This window comes from Epinephelus moara, chromosome 7 (genome assembly GCF_006386435.1).
Source record: "Epinephelus moara isolate mb chromosome 7, YSFRI_EMoa_1.0, whole genome shotgun sequence".
Lineage (NCBI taxonomy): Eukaryota > Metazoa > Chordata > Actinopteri > Perciformes > Serranidae > Epinephelus > Epinephelus moara.
The window spans coordinates 33,073,698-33,092,413 of record NC_065512.1 but is presented as its reverse complement, the minus strand read 5'-3'; the positions used below and the strand labels follow the sequence as shown (position 1 = coordinate 33,092,413).

Genomic DNA, 18,716 nt, shown 5'->3' with positions numbered 1-18,716 from the left:
TATGATGTCACTAAGGTGACAGCCATCTTGAAAAACGGCCGCCATCTTGAAATTTCAATTGGTTGTGAGCGGTTTCTTGTCAAGTGACCCATGGAGACTGCTCATGCCAATTTTCATGCTTGTATCACCAACTGAACGTTTACACCACATAACTGCTCCAAAAAGGTGGTGGCCATCTTGAAAAATGGCTGCCATCTTGAAATTTCAAGTGGCTGGGAGAATATTCTTGTTAAGTGACTCATAGAGACTGCTCATGCCAAATGTCTTGCCTATATCACCAACTAAACAATTTCATCACTTAATTGTTCCATTAAGGTGGCAGCCATCTTGATATTTCAATTTGCTCCTGCAATTTTCTTGTCAAGTGACCCATGGAGACTGCTCATGCCAATTTCCACGCTTGTATCACCAACTGAACGATTATGTCACTTATCTGCTCCACTATAGTAGCCTACTGATAGATAGGTAGAGCTACAATGTACTATACACAAATTATAAGATAAGTTATGAGATTTAATAAGTCAAACTAGAGATAGTTGGGTTTTCATAATATTAATTTGTTTAATAAGATTCAGTTTTGACTAAGGCCTCTAAACCATCTCAGAATTATGTCTCTTCTCATATATGTGACTTGTTTCCTCTTAATTTTACTATATGACGTCTCATGACTTGAATTTCTGACTTATAACTTTAATAAAACAGAGATTTCCATTACAATTATTATTTATAAACTTTACTTGGTTTTGTCTCCCCCTGTGTGAAATGTGTGTCCATAATAAGGAAACTGACAAACAGAACTTTATTTTCAACACCGTTTGGATTTTGACTATGATTTTTGATTTTCACTTGGCGGTTGGCATAAGTTGGTTTGTGACTGGATCAGGATGGCAACACAGGTAGGAGATGACAGAGCAGGCCCTCCCTATAAGCGAATTAAGCGGCTGCTTAGGGCCCCGCGGCAACTAGGGGGCCCCCAGATGGATGCACGGTAAACCGAATTGACTGACTGTCACACCTCTGATGGAGTTAACGTGTTATTGATTCCACTTGCCATCACTAGCTGTATTTCTGTCATCATTGAAGGTGCGCTGCATTTAATTTATTATTACTTAGCTCAGATGTTCGTGGCTAGTGAATTAAAGTAGCCTAATGTTACAAGAAACGTTAACAACTGTGTCTGGTAGTAGGCCTACAATGATTTGGAGGGCTTCAGTACATAGACAGTATAAAAGAAAACAGTACAGTAAGAAACCAAGCATGCACAAAAAATGCAGCTTTTCGTGTGCACACAAACACGCCTTTAAATAAAACTCTGTGTGCATAACCAATGTTCTCAATGCTCAAGTTTGTGTGTAGAGACCCTGATAATACTACTACGGAAGTTTCATGCTCTGTCAAGCCCTCTTAGTGTTTTAATTAAGAGCGATTTGTATGCGTCTCGCAAACTGACCTTCTAAAGATTGTGGCGACCTGAAGACGAGAATAGTTCAGGGCTGTGTTCACAAACACCCTTTTAAATAAACCCTGATAGCATTAACACTTTTCTGAATGGTCATGCAGTGTTTCCCATACATTGACAAGACTATGGCAGCCCACCGTAGTCTCCAAAAATCGGCCAGATATAAAATGCCTCGGGTAAATGAACGTCACTCTGTAGCGCACCGGCTGGAGCGCCTACTGAGAATTCTTTGGCTCTTCAACGTTCTGTTTTGACCTTGTGGCCCCCTCCCCCTCCCCCTCCCCCACCCTAAGCTAAGGCTTAGCTGCTGCAGAAAGTGGCACATTTGACAGCTGAGGACAACCTATCTTACCTAAGCTTTATACCAGCACACCTGATAACGTTAGCCTAAGCAGCCAGTTGTGTTGAACTTGACAAGCTTCTTTCTGAAGGTAGAGTGGTCGGCTAGCGCTATGTTTGCACTGGTCAACTCGCAAGTGGTTTGGGGTTTGCCATGTTATTCACAGATATGAGCCTTTTGAAATATTTGAAGAGGCAGCGAAAACAGGGCGATGAGGGAGTTACAGAGGTAAGTCTGCAACTAGTTGACAGGCTCACATAACATGCACACTCAGATATTTGCAAACAGGAGCAAGCAAAATATGCCTTTTACATCCACTGCAATGCTCACTGTCTCAATTTAGTTTTAGTTGACACAGTAAAAGCTGTCCCAGAGGCAGAGGGGTTCTTCTCCTTACTAGAGAGACTTTATGTATTCACATCAGGGTCATATGTCCATCCTAAATGGCTTGCCATACAAAGAAAGATGTATGAACCTACACAACTCCAGCATTTAAGTGACACTCGATGGGCTGCATAATGTTAAGGAAAGACTCCCTGCCCTTAAAAAAGTACTACAAGACATAGCCCAAGAACAAAGTGGTGACAGAACTATTGAAGCTCAAGGTCTGCTGGCACAGATAGATCTCGATTTCATTGTGCATCTTGTTATACTCTGTAAAGTGTTAGGAGAAGCAAAATTTCTCTCTGATATGCTACAGTGTCCAATACTTGACTTTTCAAAAGCTGTTGATTTAGTCTATGCCTTAGTTGACACATCAGGCTTCAGGCAGAAGTCATACTTTGACAACATATGGGATGAGGTGTTGAGCATTTGTGAACGATGTGAAGCTTCAGTACAGTCAGCTGCAAAACGACAAAAAAGGCCAAGCTCAAAGCTCAGTCAGTACTCAGTACTGACCTCTGTTGGTCAAAGTATGCCAGAGCAAGATAAAGACCACTATCGCACAAACTTTTTCTACCCTGTCATTGACATAATGCTAAATGAGCTTGACAGAAGGTTTTCAAAAGCAAACTGTGACTTAATGAATAGCATTCAAGCACTTAACCCCAAAAGTGATGCTTTTCTTAAAGAAACAGCTCTGCTGTCATTTGCTAAACTGTTGGATTCAGATACTGATGACTTGGGCCATGAACTACATCAGTTCAGGCGGATATAAGAAAGAAAAGTAAAGGCTGAGATGCAGGCACCCTCTAACATTGTAGAGTTGTACCGTTTATTGAGCCATACAAAGATGTGTTTTTTGAGCTCTTCAGACTCTGCAATCCCGGTGAGCTCTGCCTCATGTGAGCGGAGTTTTTCTACACTGAAGCGGGTGAAAACATGCCTCAGGTCCACAATGAGTGACAATAGGCTAAGCAATCTGGGTGTACTCAGTATTGAGTCAAAGAGGGCAAAGGCTTAAAATATGGAAGACTTTGTGGATCAATTTGCCAAACTGCACACAAACCACAGAATACTATTACTGTAGTGCAGGGGTAAGCAATCTTTACTATCAAAATGGAACAATTTGAACACAGAAACTTTGAAGCAAGTATGTTAAAGAAATATAATATAATGTGTTCTTCTTTGATTTGTATTAACTAAAATGTAACTCGGGAACCAAAAAGGAATGTGAGTGGCTGTGTTGGCCAGCAGCTGTTCTATTTATTTTGTATATTTTGTTTTTCTCAGTTTGTTTGTTTTTTATATTCTGCTACTGTACTTGTAAATGGATTTCTTGTGATAAAGGGTCAGATTAAATAAGATTCTTCTTTTTCTCCCTTTCATTCAAGATTTGTGAACTTTTGTGTTTATATTGGATTGTTCAGTTTTGCAATTGGTTTTTTTCCTCATTGTATTTCTTCACTATACGGATTAGAATATATATATATATATATATATATATATATATATATAGCCCTATAGTGTGTTCATGGATGGAGCACAAAGGTCAGTGTTTTGGGTGCATCTTGCATCTTTCTTTATTTACATTACAGCTGCAGGGACAGAGTCAGAGCTCCAACACTACCGAACAGGCAGAACAGACTGATAGAAGATGAGGGAGAGGACAGAAACCAGTGAGAATATGAACTCCACTTGCACTTCTCTGTCTCTCTGTATTTGTCATTTGTCTTTAAAAGAGAGGGGAAGAGAAGTAGAGGTGAGACAAGAGGAGAAGAAAGGAGACAGTGTGGACTGTGGAGCATCTTATTTAAAAAGATGACTATGTTTATTTTGATTTTCAGCTTTTCTGTTCCTATTTGTAGTTTTTCTTTTTATGTCATTGCTTAAGTTATTATCTGTTATCTTCCCTTTTATCTGTTATTTGTCTTTAAGAAATAAGAGAGGAAATGACAAGAGGAGAAAACAAGAAAAAGAGCAGATGAGACAAGAGAAGATAGAAGACAGCATGCACTGTGAGGCTGCTCAGTTCAAAAGAAAAGTAAGGATTTTATTCTTCAATAGGTTGTATTTGAAACTATTGAAAATAGTGCAGATTAATGATTTATTACAGTCATAAAGACAACACAACGTATACTATCTTAAACACATCTCTTACATGTAACCTTTAAGTAACCCTCTCATCTTAATGTTAAATGTCAATATTGTTAATAGGTGTTGTATAGTACGGCAGTTAAATGTTGTGTTTCCATCATAAATCTCTACTTCTTCCCTCATTTCTATCAGAAACAAATATTGCATTTTGAAGTACTATTACAATACAAACACTTTATAGTGTCATCAGTGGTAGAAGATTGAATAAACACTCAAAAACAAAGCTGTTAGTAAAAACGTCTTTTGATACAGTTTATTGTCCATTGCATTGCACTATAAGAGAACAGAGGCTTATCGCGTTAGTATTGGCATAGTTGAGAGGTTGCATCAGAGGATGTCGACACGAGCGAAGGACTGGTCTGTGCCCAGACTGTTCTCCACAAACACCTCATACTTGCCAGCATCAGACATTTTTGCATTTTTGATGGTCAAGATAGTGTTGGTGTCTCCAATGTCGAAGAATACCCTGAAAAACAATTAAAGCACACATTGGAATCACAATCACTTCATTTGCAATCTGCAGTTCTTGGATGCCGTGTGTCCTGGGACATTCACACACAATGCCATTTCTACTGTACGTGTACACACATCCTGAAAAGCACCGTAAATATAGATAGAAATTAATAAAGAGAGCCCACCTGTCGTCTTCTTCAATGTCATCTCCATCTTTGAGCCAGGCTACATCTGGAGGAGGCTCCCCACTTATTTCAGCCTTGAGCACCACTGTTGTCCCTCTCTTGGCCTTAATGTTGCCTGGACCTTTAGAAACCTTAGCAGGGACTGGGAAAGCATGATGCAAATACTCCATCAGCTACATTTATTTGATGAAGACTGGATACTGCCTCACAGATAAAGTTGTATGGGAGACAGTGGTAATCACTAGAGGGACAGAGTAGACTAAAGCCTTCGCTTCAGACATGTCTGACAAGGTTTGAGTGAACATTAGCAACAGGTCATCTCTGTTCAAAGGTACAACTGTTTTCCATTAGCTTTCTCCATGACATCTAGTATGATTGTTGAAGAAGTCTGTCTCACTATTGTCATGAAAAAAAAAGGTGTTTTAAGGAACTCTTAACCCAGCAATGGTCATTTGTATGCCATTTATTTACCCTGGGGTTGGTTGAATCTGTGAAGAAAACTTTGTATTTATAGTTTTATAGTAGATACTTTGGGAGGTACTGTTGTTGCTTTCTTGTTAAGAGTTAGATCTGGTGATTGATAGCCTATTAGCAACTGGTAAGCATTACTTAGCCCAAAGACTGAAAACCATCAGTCTGGCTCTGTCCAAAGGTAACAAAAGACTATTATACAAAATGTTGAACGATTAGTTTAAGCTGATCAAATTCTGATCTCTCACATCACGCTAAATTACAAGACTTAAATTCATGCATCATTGTAAAGTGTAGGAACAACAAGCCAGCTAACACCAACAACATGTACACACCTTCCACTAGAATACAGGCAGACCCATACGTCTGTCCAAATGGATTCTTAATGGAAACAGTGTATTTTCCCAGATCAGCCAGAACCCCATCTCGAACCACGAGCGCCACAAAATCCGGGTCTTCAAATACATAGCGGTACTTGGGGCCATCCTTAAGCTCTTTGCCATCCTTGCACCAGACGATAAAAGGATCAGGGAAAGCACTAACTCTGCACTCCAGCTTTGCAGCACTGCCCTCAACAAGAACCACATCTTTGAGCTCCTGCAGGATCTTAGGAGGGCCTTTCTCTCGCAGCTCTTTACGCGACCTATATTAGAAACACAAGGAATAAGAATTCTTTCATGCTTTGGCCTCTCCTCAAAGGGCAATAATGCCAGTGATGCCAACAGACATTGGATGTTTCAGTACCTGTGGCCACGATATGAAGCTTGGATTCGGATGGCAGCCTCCTGGACCTGAGGATCGTTGATGTTCAGAGTGCACCCAGGAGGGGGTGCAGCCTTTGCTTTGGACATCTGCAGTGGTCAGAAGAGGTTAGTGCTAGAAGGGTCTTGGAAATTAGTTTAAAACATATCTAATATCCATTTGGCCTTTTTCACAGCAGACATTTTTACTAGCAAGAAAAGCAAAGGTGTTACACATAAATGATAGTTTCCACAACAGGACCCTGAAATTGAAGCACTAAATGATAATCTGCCATCATTATTTTTAGTATTTACACTTGTGCTTTTCCTTCTGCAGTATGTTATAATGCCCTCTGTGGATAGGGTCTATAAACTCTGACAACTGGAAAAGAAGAGTTAGAAGGCACTGTGTTTTACGAATGAATCAATAGGCATGACCTTACCATCCATTTTATCATTTACACCTCAATGTCACATTTCCTACCTTGGAGATCCTCTTGAAACAGTCCTCTACTTGAGATTCACTCCAGAGTCAGCAAACCTAAAACACTTGATGCTTTATATCTAGAGCTCCTCAAGGATCAAGGAGAGCAACTCGTCACCCAGACGTTCCTTTTCCTTCTTTGGATATTAGGAAATACTCAGCATGACAAGAGTGATTGAGGATGCGCAACAAATGTTGCAGAGGTACTTTCCCATCCTTATAAAGCCTTCATATCAAATACTCCTGAGAATCTTTGGAGCAGTTAATAGTTTTGTTCGTGATTGAAATGTGAGTCGTCCCTAGTGAAAATACACAGATAATTGTTGGAGGGAGTGGCCTCAGCCTGAACTGAGAATATTCTATGACAGTATCATAAAATCATGACCCGAATGTGATCTTTTCTTAGAATGGAAACACTTTAAAAGTAATCTCTTTTGTCTTAAAGGGACAGTTCACCCCAATATCAAAAATACATATTTTTCCTCTTACCTGTGGTGCTATTTATCAGTCTAAATCGTTTTGGTGTGAGTTGCTGAGTGTTGGAGATATCAACCGTAGAGATGTCTGGCTTCTGTCTCATATAATGGAACTAGATGGCACTCGGCTTGTGGTGCTCAAAGCGCCATTAAATACGTTTGAAAAACTCAACAGCAATGTCTCTTTCCAGAAATCATGACCCAATTACTCAAGATAATCCACAGACTTTGTTGTGAGCAGTTTTATGTAGGAATTATTTTCTTTCACAATACCCGGTGGCAGAAGCTTATTACAAAGATTGCAAAGCCATTAAGTAACCTATGTAAACGCTGATAGTCTGATTTTACTGTGTATACTACCCTGTGCAACCCACATTATTTTCATAATGATATATATAGGCAAAAATGCTGTCTGTTGCTTCTTTAAGAGGCATTGCTGTTGAGTTCTTCAAACGTATTTTATGTATGGCACTTTGAGCACCACAAGCTGAGTGCCATCTAGCTCCATTATATTGGAGAGAAGTCAGACATCTCTATGGCCAAAATCTCCAGCACTCCGCAACTTACACCAAAACAATCTAGAGTGATAATAGCGCTACAGGTAAGAGAGAAAATATATATTTTTGATTTGGGGATGAACTGTTCCTTTAATCAGCTGGTTAATAGTAAATTTAGCGCCTCTATTTGTAACTCTGCTGCCACTTTTCACACCCGGTTTCATTCACTGTGAACAAATTGATACACTATATTGATATATTTGTCATATTTCCTTTATTGTTCATAGCCTTAACAGCTGTCATGCCTTTTCCATGCCAGATTCAGAAATGTCACAAAATAAAAAGCAGCAGCTATAACAAATACAGTCACTCAATAAATAAACAAATTGCGAAACACACACAAAGCAGTCACATTCATATAATCAAAATAAAGAACTTGTCATTCATTAAACAAACTATGTTCTCTGTGGGTCTAATATCCATCACGAGGCACTGCAACACATTCCACAAAATACGGCATAGGATTTTAATACAAAATGTGGAGCGTTTAAAATCTTTTTTTCCCCCCTTAAAACCCCATTGTCTGCTTACAAATAGTTGTAATCTCATTCAATATGATTAAAGAACAAAATATATTGCACAGACGTTTAGAATTTAATGCAACGTTGCATTCTCATGCTGATCTTGCATGTTTTCATTCAGTTTTAAAACAACTCCCTCTGTGATTAACCTCTACTCTGCATAGGAAAATGACTGAGGCCAAAAGACAAAGAGCTGCAGAAAAGGGCAGTATTTATCTAGCAGTAGCATTAGAATATATAGAATTAGTAAAATAATCTCATATAATTACCAACGATCTCTGTCAGTCAATACACAGATAAAAACAACTCGTGATTTTGCTGAATGTATGACGTAGCTTTATGTGATGTCATTGTAAAAGACTCATTAGTGTCTGATTGTGAGTCCGTGGATGCTTTAAAAAAAATTAATCCAATCTGTCACAGAAGTGTGCAAATCTGTATGTGATATCAACACATGTGACAGCAAGGTCAAAAAAAATCATAAATCTGACATTTGTGCAAATGTTTCACATGCTGGTCTTAAAACTAAATTTGCCCTCACAAGGCAAAGCAACATGGAAGAAACAATACAGCTTCACAATTTATGTACCAGAAAATAATGAGAATTAGATCAACTGATTAATGCCTCACTCAGTGTAATGTTAAAGAAAATGTGCTGGTACTGACACCCGAGGATAGACTTCCAAAACAGTTATTTAGGGTTAATCATCTTTGGACAAAAGGGGATATTGGGCATTTGACTGAGCAATATATTTGGAGACAGACATTGAACACCAATGTGCCACCGAGTCATATTCTACTTTCAATCCAACCAAGGAGGAAATGTCAGCAAGTGCCCAATTGCAGTCTTCAATACTGTCCTTGAAGAGGACAAGTAATGTGTTTTAAGGGACTAAAACCAGACTAAAAATGAGATAAAATTCATGATATACCCATTATAGTTTGATCAACCAGGCATGTATCCTCTCATTTACATTATTTTTAGGATTTTCATGATATCATTTTATGTATTTATTAAGAGGTACATACTTCAATGTATCATATATAGAGTGTGGAATAAAAGGAGGTGTCTCTTATAAATTAATTAAATGTCTCCTACAGCTCTATAGATTATAATATTTCTGATTTCATGTTTTGTACAGCCTGCAGGGCCTGTAATTTTGCATATGCATTGAATTTATATTTCAATCACTGTGAACAGTGTCTTGTAATCTTGTATGGGCTAGAGACCAAAAAGGTGTATGATGCTTAATTAAGGGAATAAATAAAAAATAATTTATAATTTAATTATAACCATTTTAAACTTTACTTAACTTTATTTATAAAAAATTCCAGCCATTTAAAAACTAATTTATAAAAACCAAATTACTCTTTTTCAAAACAGCAGCTGTTAGCAATTGAAAATTACAGCTAAAAAAGAACCAATACACTCAACAATGTCTTAATAAACATCCTTTCTCAATGAATTGAAGAGGCTATTTTTTTAATGCTGACTAATGCTAACTGGTTAAGGGCACTTGGAGGCACCCCAGTATCACCAGTGGGTTTCTAAAGCGATTCAGTTTGCCACTAACCCCCTGAATAATCTTACATTTAATAATAATCTCAGGCAAAGTGCTGTCTGCACATCCTGAGAATACATTGACTGACTCAGCAAACTTGTAAACTTAATTTCAGTAAACTCAGAGATGAGTGTAAATATCTCTGCATGGCTAATCACACTGGATCCTTTACACTGGGCTGAGTGGAAGAGCTTAGTTAAACTGGAAGCCAATGTGCTGGTTGTTAGCTTACTTGTGGTGGGGAAACTGGTGGCTGCCAAGCACCAGCACAGTGGCAGTCCTGCGCGGAGCCACTAATGCTGTGCATGTCAACACTTGGAGCAAAAATGACGATCAAATAACAAATTCCTGAACAAAATTCAGATTTTTGAGAATGAGCGAATCGTTACTATATTAAGTAACATCAGGGAAGAAATTTGTGCTGATTATAAGAGTGCTTTTCTAATAGCCCTTGTAGAGAATCCTCCAATGTATCCTCTGAACTCAATATACACTTCAAAAACTCAGAACAAAAAAAGTAACTGGAACTGCTACACTCTTAACAATCACTGAGATGCTACAGCAGTATGAAACTCAGGTACTGTAGCATGAACAACACTGCTCTACTTAAAGTTGGAGAGCAACATTGAGCATTCCTGGCTCTCCTTGATCATGGACACAGAATTGGACATCATAGAATGAACTTCTGGTCAGGAAACATTTGAATATGATACTATAGACGGACACAGCAGAGGTGTTGCTATGGAAAGGCATCAATTGTTTTCCTTGTTTTGAGATTGTGCTGAATATTCATTGTTTTGGAATCTCGTAAATAACTGGTACTTGAATAAAACAATGTTTTTTAACATCAAACTCTATTACAGCAGTTGTAGGCCTTTTCTGGTGGGTTACTACAATATATTAATATGCATTCCCTTTAATCATTATAGAGTTGACAGTAAGAAAGGAAGTCATTTATCCAAAATGTATGCAAAGTTACAAACCTTGAGGTACTCACTTGAAGACAACATCCTCCCTTGCATGAACAAGGTCCGCCATATAAAAAATACAGTCAGGCTCTTGTAACTTTGTAAGAGTTCCCTTAAGTGTGAAAGCATTCTTTCAGATTCTCTTTAAGAACCAGAAAAGAATAAAAAGTGACGTCTCTGTAGATCACAGCCACTGCTGGTTTCTTGAGTTTTTTTTTTTCTTCTTCCAACCAACAACTCCAACCTGAAGCGACCACCCCACCTCAGGGCCCAAAGTCTTGTCTCGCTCTGAGGATGTTCCCCCCATAAAGTCCTGACAACTGGTGTTTGGAAGCCTGTTTTCACTGGGTGACAGGTGTTGTGGGTGTCGTGGGTGTCGTTGGCACATTTGGCGTGGCAGGGCTGGTGGGGGTTTGTGGCGAGCTCTGGTAGGACCGCAGGAGGACTTTGTGCTTGGTGGCCACCTCCTCTCGCCTGCGCTGCTGGTCGGCCAAGAATTCCTTGAGACGGGTAGTTGTAAAGGTGAGAGTCTGCCTGCGAAGGCGCATCAGGTAGGCATCTTGAAGCCAGGAGTTATTGAAGCAGTCCTTAATGGAGGGACGAGCCCTGTTGATGACCAGAGAGTGAGGATCCAAATATTCAGAGAGATTAGAGAGGTTTAAAAACAGAGTGGGCTGCATACAATATTTTGTAAGAAAAAAGAAGTACTTCTCAGTGTTGTAAAATAAGCTCTCAAAAGTAAGCAATGACAAATACAATTTATACAAAATGGAAACTATAAAAAGGACTCATGTTCAGCTTACCAAGGGTAGCTACAGAGGATCTTTTTAAGAAACAGAGAGGCACTTTGGGACACATTCTGGTAGAGTTTAGAGAGGTCAAACTTTGCCGCCTGGATCCTGGCTTCAGTCTCCTGAGGATCAACGTCAGCGAAAGGCGACCTGCCGCTCAACCTGCAAAATCAAGGTAAAGTTTTTTGATATTCACGAAGCAAGAATGCACAATAAATAAAATAACTATCCGTACCAGCAGGCAGCAGTACTCTGTAATCGACATTCAATAAGAGGACCGACAGGACAGATTCAAGATGCCAGTTAGATAGTTAGCACATTTACTACAAGCCCCGATGTTGAAAGAATAAATTATCTTTACTATGCATTAGTGAACAGTAACACAAACTGAACCATTTCTGCTAAAGAGCTCAGTGGATGAGAAACTAATCTTACCTAATGAAACAAGATTGTTTTGATCTCATACCTTATTAAAGTTTGTCTGTTTCCACTTTAATTACCTCAGTTGTGAAATTAAATCAATATCACAAGAGCAAAAAGATTACAGTAACATTACAGTACATTGAAAATACCTGATATGAAATGCAAATGCAGCAGGCAAATTTTCAATCATAACCCTCATTTCATATAAATAACACTATTACATTTCTATTTAAAGAGAGCTTGCTGGGCGGAAGCTGTGAAAGCAGAACTCACATGATGAAAGTCAGGACGCCCACACTCCAGATGTCAGCTGGAGGACCCACAACATCCCCTTTCAACATCTCCGGAGCTGCAAGAAGAGCAGGCTTCATTATTTCACACAGAGCTTTAATTACATCTGCAAATAGTCTTCGTACGACGCATTATGATGTGTTGCCTGTAATTCTGTGTATGTAATTACTTAATGGTGTGTGTAGCTTTTTAAAATGTATGAATGCTTAGTTTTACTCAGTTTATAATACCCCTGTGCTTTTATAGCAAGTGCATGGTGGATAAGACTGATATGGCTATGTGTTAGCAAACGTTGCATCCAGCAAACACAAAGTCCAATATTCACTCTCCTCCTGCCCAGTTCAGACACATTCTAAAACCAGGCACCGCGATTTGACCAGCTGAGTTGGAGGTGACACCATTAGCCAGTTTGAGTTGAGCTCAGACCGGCCAGTTCACCTCGCTGCAACTTTTCTTTGCAACATTCTAAAATGGTTTTGTCTTGTTGCGCATCTTTGTTCTGAACTGGGCTTTGAGTTCTGTTTTGGTCTTTACCAACTCCTGAAGCAGATATCTGGCTCTTAAGCTGCAAAAATGTTCCACTATATTCACCAGCCAGTCCTTGCCTTTGTCTGTCTACTATTTTGTGTTGGGCAGGAAATGTGCAGTTGGTTCTTCAGGGTTTTTTCTGTGGAAACAGCAGCCTGTTGTGTCTGGAAAGGTGCTGATGAGAGCACTGAGACTAAATCATAACAGTAAAATTGCGGGTCATAAAACCAAAACAGTGAGCTGAAAGATGTGAATAAACTCCAAAGAGATAAGGGCATTAGAGTGTAATTTGTTCTGTTGTTAACATTAAAATATTGATTGGAGCAGCTTCAATTTCCAACATTTCCAGTGGTCTGTGTAAACAGGGCTCTTACACATATACTCCAGTGTTCCAATAGGAGGGCTGAACTGCTTGAGGAAGAGAGGGTTGTAAGTCTGAGCACTGCCAAAGTCAATGATCTTGATGACATTCATGTAGGTGATGATGACGTTCTCTGGCTTGATGTCCAAGTGGAGGATGCGTCGGGTATGGAGGTAGTCCAGACCCTGGAGGATCTGCACAATGTAGGTGACCACGTCATCCTCTGAGTAACGGAACCTGACACAAACCAGAAAAATGCTTGTTAGAGGGAGGATATTAAGGGCAGTTGCTCATTGATGCATTTTTACATAAGGTCTGCTCATTCACCATATATGGGAAACCGGGGAATGACTTCACATCAGAAAACCAGTACAACAAAGCTGTTTGGCTTCACCTGTCTATGAGGCTGAAGAGCAGCTCCTTTCCACTGCAGTACTCGGAGATAAGCACCAGGTAGCGGGGTGTGACATAAGCCTCATGCAGAGCCATGATCCTTTCGTGATGAAGTGACTTAAGGATGTCGTATTCCTGCAGCACTGCTTGCTTGCTGTCTGCCTCATATGGAACAATCTTAGCCATAAAGAGGTTGCCTGTGGCGTTTTCCCGGCACTCACGGATCACACCAAATCGACCCCTGTGTGAGAAAGAGTGAGTTAATGGTACCTTTTCAAATTCTGTATGACTCTTAGTTTGTGGTAAAAGAAATCCAAAATGAATTATATTCTCACTACAAACATTTTAAAAGTGTTAATGTTTGCCCTCTTAATTAACTTAACTTAACTCTTAACTTTGAGGGGCAAAAAATTAACAAATTTCCACGTTTAACCTTTAGCCTTTAATGGAGAACTCAGCAAAACATGCTATCAAGCATGTAACTGCTCCTTGAGGTTATACGCTTTATTTTCCTATTTATAAAGTTTTCTCTGCTTCCTGATAATTTGTTGTATTGGCAAAGGCTGTACTATGCTCTCAGATCGGTTTGCACTGACTGATTCTTTAATTGGGCACTTGGAGGCAGTGGAAGAAGCTGTACTAAAGAGGCATATTGTCAACTCAAAAAGTCGATTTTGCAGTTCTGTTAGCAAACAGTTGCTTATTAACATATTCTGTAGACATGGTAGCAACATTAGCATTCATCTGGAATCTTGTTTCTGGCCACCTGGCGAATGTAAGTCCAATGTTCACTCTTCCATTGGTTCTGTTTTTGTACCAACTCCTGAGAAGAATGCTATAAGCTCCACTATGTTCACCAGTGAGTCTCTAACTTTGTCTGTTTGCTGTTTGATGCTAGTTAGGTAGCATACAATCAGTTTGTATACCTTTTATTGCTCGAAACTTTGGTGTTTTAAGGGGTTAGTTCCGATTCACCAAAATCATACAAATAACAAATTAACTAATTGATCAAGGCATTTGTAAACCAGCAACTCCTGTGTTCAGCAAGGTAAAACTACTGCTTTTGTCAGTGGAGTCTGGCTTTGAAGAGAGCATAGTTAAGGTTCACTTTAAGTTCAGTTCCCTGTTGGAAAGCACTGTCTGTTTAAGAGGTACTGAGCATACAACTGGATAAATGAGACTTGGATTATACTGTACAAGTTGTGTGAGTTTGTAAACGGATGTTTGGATATAGTCTCCTATGACTTCAATTTATCAAGGCCTTTCTCCATTTTTGGATTCTTTGCTCATGGTGAAGGCATGCGAGAAAAACAAATGGTCATTGGGGGAATGATGTATTACTTTAATCTATGACTATAGAAATTATGATTATAGCAGCTTTCAGATAGCTTGCTTTCAAGGTACAGATTGTCGCTGTCAGCTCATATTTGACTTGGTTATCCAGGTTTGATCAGTAGTCACTACCTTGCTTTCTCATCCATGAAGGTGTAAGGCTTCTGTGGAACTCCCTGGCGCAAAGATCCCTCTCCAGGCTTGCCCAACGGCGTCCGGCGTCCTGAAGGCGTCAACCGTCCTGATGGTGTGATTCGTCCAGATGGGGTACTCCGGCTGTCCCCTCCCTGCAGCAGTGGTGTCAAGCTCTGTACCACCACCACAGGTGGTGAGATAGTCACTGGTTGCGAAACAGTCACGGGTGGTGAGACAGTCACAGGAGTGACTGAAAGCGTGGTGGTTGCCGGGGTGGAACTAGATTGAGAAGGTGGAGTGACACGATTGGTCGCAGCTGGCACATACATGGGGACAGATGAAATAGGTTTTCCAATGGCAGTTGCAGGTGGAGGTACAGGAGAAGGGGATTTGTTGGTAATGGGTACAGCATTTATGGGACTCTTAGGTTTGGGTGGGACAACAGGGGGAGGCGCCAGTTTGGTTTGGGGTTTGCTTACACTGATGCTAAGAGTGGTCTTTGCTTTGGCTGGCGTGGGTTGGACGGATGCAGCGGTCTGAACAGGTGCTTGTTCCGAGGGAGCTGTACTGATGGGCGGAGTAACAGCAGGACGGCTAACTTCAACCTGCACAGTGGGTGTGGTGGTTACTGGAGAAGCAGTTTTAGCCACAGATGGAGCAGGAGCTGAAGTTGAGGCAGGGACAGGTGTTACTGTAGTGGATTTACTAGGAGCTGGTTTAATGGGAGGCACTTTCATGGATGACATCATCACCACAGGGGGAGGAGGAGTAGTTGTAGGAACAGTCTTAACCACCACTGTAGAGCTGGATTTAGCTGGTTCTAATGAAAGGCAAGGAGAGAGAGGATGCACTTCAAAGACTTGATTTGATTCATGAAAAGAACAACACATACAATGTGATGATCTACAATGTCATTTTCAACTATCACTATCTAATGGGGTTGAATAATTTCCAATGTACGTTTGCCTGGGTCCAGACCTCTGAATCCACCCACTCCACCTAGTTGGAATTAAGTGATTGGTCTGGCATTGTGACATGAAACAGCTATCTCTCAGCTAAAATAAAAAAACAACCAGTGAGCACTGTCAAGCGTTGTCAAGCAGTGCAAGCCCAACCCACTCTCACTCTGAAGTCATCAAATACCATCACTTGGTCAGTGACTTCTGCAACAGACACAGACGAAAAAAACTGTCCTTTCACATCGGCATGATACGTGGCCGGTTGCCATTATTGCTTAACAGCGCCTGGCAGCATCAGTGGGGCCAACAACACCCGACTTTCACCCGGAAGGCTGGTGTTCACTTCCTATAAGATTGTAAAGCCAAATCCTGTTCTTTTTTCCTACACTTAGCCATGTGCTTTTGTTGCCTAAACCCAACTATATGCATGTGTTGGCAAAATGTAACCATGTGCGTTTGTTGTTGAAGAAAAAAAAAAAAACGTACTACCAACATAGTACCTTTATTTTGAAAGAGACTGTGTGCAAACGGTGTACTTCCTGTGAAAACAGAAGGTTATTTTGAAATCAGACAATGCATATAACAGGCTGCAGTTGACAAGGCATCCCAGGACGTCAACAGCCAGTGACATGGAAAGTCCATGACCAAACATCAATATATGACAAGGTCTGAGTGAGAATGTGTTGGCGAGCCCTACAGACATATAAATACTGCTATTGAAGTTGTTCTAAAACGACACGTCTTCACCCAGCATTGTAGTTTGTTTTACTTTGTTGTACTTTTAGTTATTTTTACTCTGCTTCGCCCTAAAACCCCAGCAAAACAGGTATGTTGGTATGACTACGTATCAGAGCGGACTTAAAATGGCCTTAGATTCTGGTGGTAGGTCTTTAGTAATTGGTTAGGGAACACTGAATGCCACTCCCCCATGTAAATTGGGTGGAGTGGAGGTAATGTCAGACTGAAGATGGAAACAGATATCAGGCAAAGTGTACGTTGTTCCAGACAAAACATATCATTAACATACACATAAATAATAAGTTAAGCAAAACAAAAACTAAACTTACACACAACTTAAATCCTTTCAGTGTCTATACATTTTTAAGTACATTGAAAGCAACTTCATGTCTATTGACGGCCTTATCTAAAATAAACACAAAGGTCTTACATACCTGAAACATCCAGGCTTACTACTTCTGAGAGGTTGCTGTAGGGCCCCTGGCCAGCTTTATTGACACATGCCACCCTGAACCTGAAGGAGCCCCCTGCTGGCAAGTCAACCACATTGTAATAACAGTCTGCCACCCCTGTAGCCACAATCAACCAGTTGGTCTCACCTGGGGAGTAAAAATAACAACAGTGTGTCTATATTCTTATAAGAGACTGCTTATAGTAGTTTTAAGTCACACTTGCCATTTGTCTAAAATAAATACACAAAATTAAAATGAATGAATGTTTATTAAGTTGTTTGATAAGAAAAAAACCCCAGTAATACTTGATGAATCTTATTGTAGTTTTAAGGAAAACTTCAACACTCTGACCCCATTATGACAGGATCTATATAACCCTTTCAAAACCTTTCAAAAAATATCTGTCATCTACAACATCCGACAAGAGTCATCTGACTAAAAAAAGACAAAAAAAAAACAAAAACATTTAAATCATGTTAGTAGACACTGACCCTCTGCTCTCCTCTCCAGAGAGTATGTGCAAGGGGCCAAGGTGTCTGAGGGCCTCCACAAGACCAGAGCTGTGTTGTTGTACTTTTGAGGTATTTCAGGGGTCCCAGGACGATTAGGTAAACCTGTAAAAACAAATATATGGGTATCAAGAACATATCACTTGCCCTCCAGTTTTTTTTCAGGTCTATCCTATACCAATACTTATTACTGTAATTATTTACATATCGTACTATAATATACTGTATATTGTGTATACGACTGACACAGTTTAATGCCCACGGACAGACTTAAAAGAATGCATGTCTCAGTCCTTACGAGCAAGAGATATTGTGCAAGAGCTGGACACAGCAGCCAGGGGGTTTGTAGCAAGACATTCATAGACCCCTGCATCCTTTTTGGTGGTCTGCATGATCATCAGTAGCTGCCGGCCATCGGGGCAGGCGATCATGTTCATCCTGGCATCAATCTCCAGGGGCTTCTTATCTGAGGAAACATGCATAAAAATTGTCTTTTACAGTATTATGAAATATAATGCTGAAAAAAAATTAAGTTTATCATAAATGAAAACAACGAGTGTTAACTCTTCAAAGAAACTTCTGTCAAGATTAACAAAAGATTATGAAAGACATTATCAGTCACACAACTGTTGGTTTAATCAGTTTCTGGAGTAATAAGGAATGGTACTCAATTATCTTATCTCCTGTACCATCTTTTGTGCAGTGTATCCAACCTCTGTTATCATGGTACCATAGTGTGTGGCAAGATGCAATGTAAGCCATAAATATGCCTCTGCACTCAGACACAGAATAATTATGTAAATTACTGTAAATAGCAAGTGAAGTCATTCTGACCAACCATCTGTGAGACCATCGCTTAGGTAACCCTGCCTTACTTACGGTACATCAGAGCTTCTTACCTTTCATCCAGGTGATGTGTGGGTGGGGGCTGCCTGCTGGCAGACAGCTGAGTGTGACTGGATCCCCCTCCAGCAGGACGTGATCTCTCAGTTTGATGTGGAATACTGGAGGGAAATCTGTAAGCAAAGACATTAGGCCACGTAAATAATG

At 40.0% G+C, this 18,716-nt stretch overlaps 2 protein-coding genes across 3 annotated transcripts in view; both read right to left on the bottom strand.

Moving 5' to 3' along the window:
- Positions 1–4,573: 4,573 nt before the first annotated feature.
- LOC126393186 (SPEG neighbor protein-like) lies at positions 4,574–6,297 on the bottom strand. Its single transcript, XM_050049136.1, has 4 exons — positions 6,191–6,297; positions 5,782–6,089; positions 4,976–5,117; positions 4,574–4,803 (listed from the first exon to the last, which is right to left on the bottom strand). The coding sequence occupies exons 1-4, from the start codon at positions 6,295–6,297 to the stop codon at positions 4,665–4,667; spliced, it is 696 nt and encodes a 231-aa protein (XP_049905093.1). The 3' UTR covers positions 4,574–4,664.
- A 1,607-nt stretch (positions 6,298–7,904) lies between these two features.
- Positions 7,905–18,716, bottom strand: part of spegb (striated muscle enriched protein kinase b) — a 48,733-nt gene continuing 37,921 nt past the window's right edge. For both annotated transcript variants that reach the window (XM_050048930.1, XM_050048931.1), the window contains exons 32-41: positions 18,566–18,682; positions 17,965–18,132; positions 17,649–17,771; positions 17,140–17,304; positions 15,006–15,828; positions 13,543–13,782; positions 13,162–13,385; positions 12,242–12,317; positions 11,558–11,707; positions 7,905–11,360 (exon numbers count right to left, since the gene is read on the bottom strand). In XM_050048930.1, coding sequence (XP_049904887.1) covers positions 11,096–11,360; positions 11,558–11,707; positions 12,242–12,317; positions 13,162–13,385; positions 13,543–13,782; positions 15,006–15,828; positions 17,140–17,304; positions 17,649–17,771; positions 17,965–18,132; positions 18,566–18,682 — 2,351 coding nt within the window. In that variant the 3' untranslated portion in view covers positions 7,905–11,095. The remainder of the gene's footprint in view (positions 11,361–11,557; positions 11,708–12,241; positions 12,318–13,161; positions 13,386–13,542; positions 13,783–15,005; positions 15,829–17,139; positions 17,305–17,648; positions 17,772–17,964; positions 18,133–18,565; positions 18,683–18,716) is intronic.

What these genes read in the sequence shown, in the direction of transcription:
- LOC126393186 (XM_050049136.1), bottom strand. Translation starts at nt 6,297, where the DNA reads ATGTCCAAAGCAAAGGCTGCACCCCCTCCTGGGTGCACTCTGAACATC. An exon ending in TGCCTGTATTCTAGTGGAAG is followed by an intron (nt 5,118 to 5,781) that starts GTGTGTACATGT and finishes ATGCTTTCCCAG; the next exon opens with TCCCTGCTAAGGTTTCTAAA. An exon ending in GACATTGAAGAAGACGACAG is followed by an intron (nt 4,804 to 4,975) that starts GTGGGCTCTCTT and finishes ATTGTTTTTCAG; the next exon opens with GGTATTCTTCGACATTGGAG.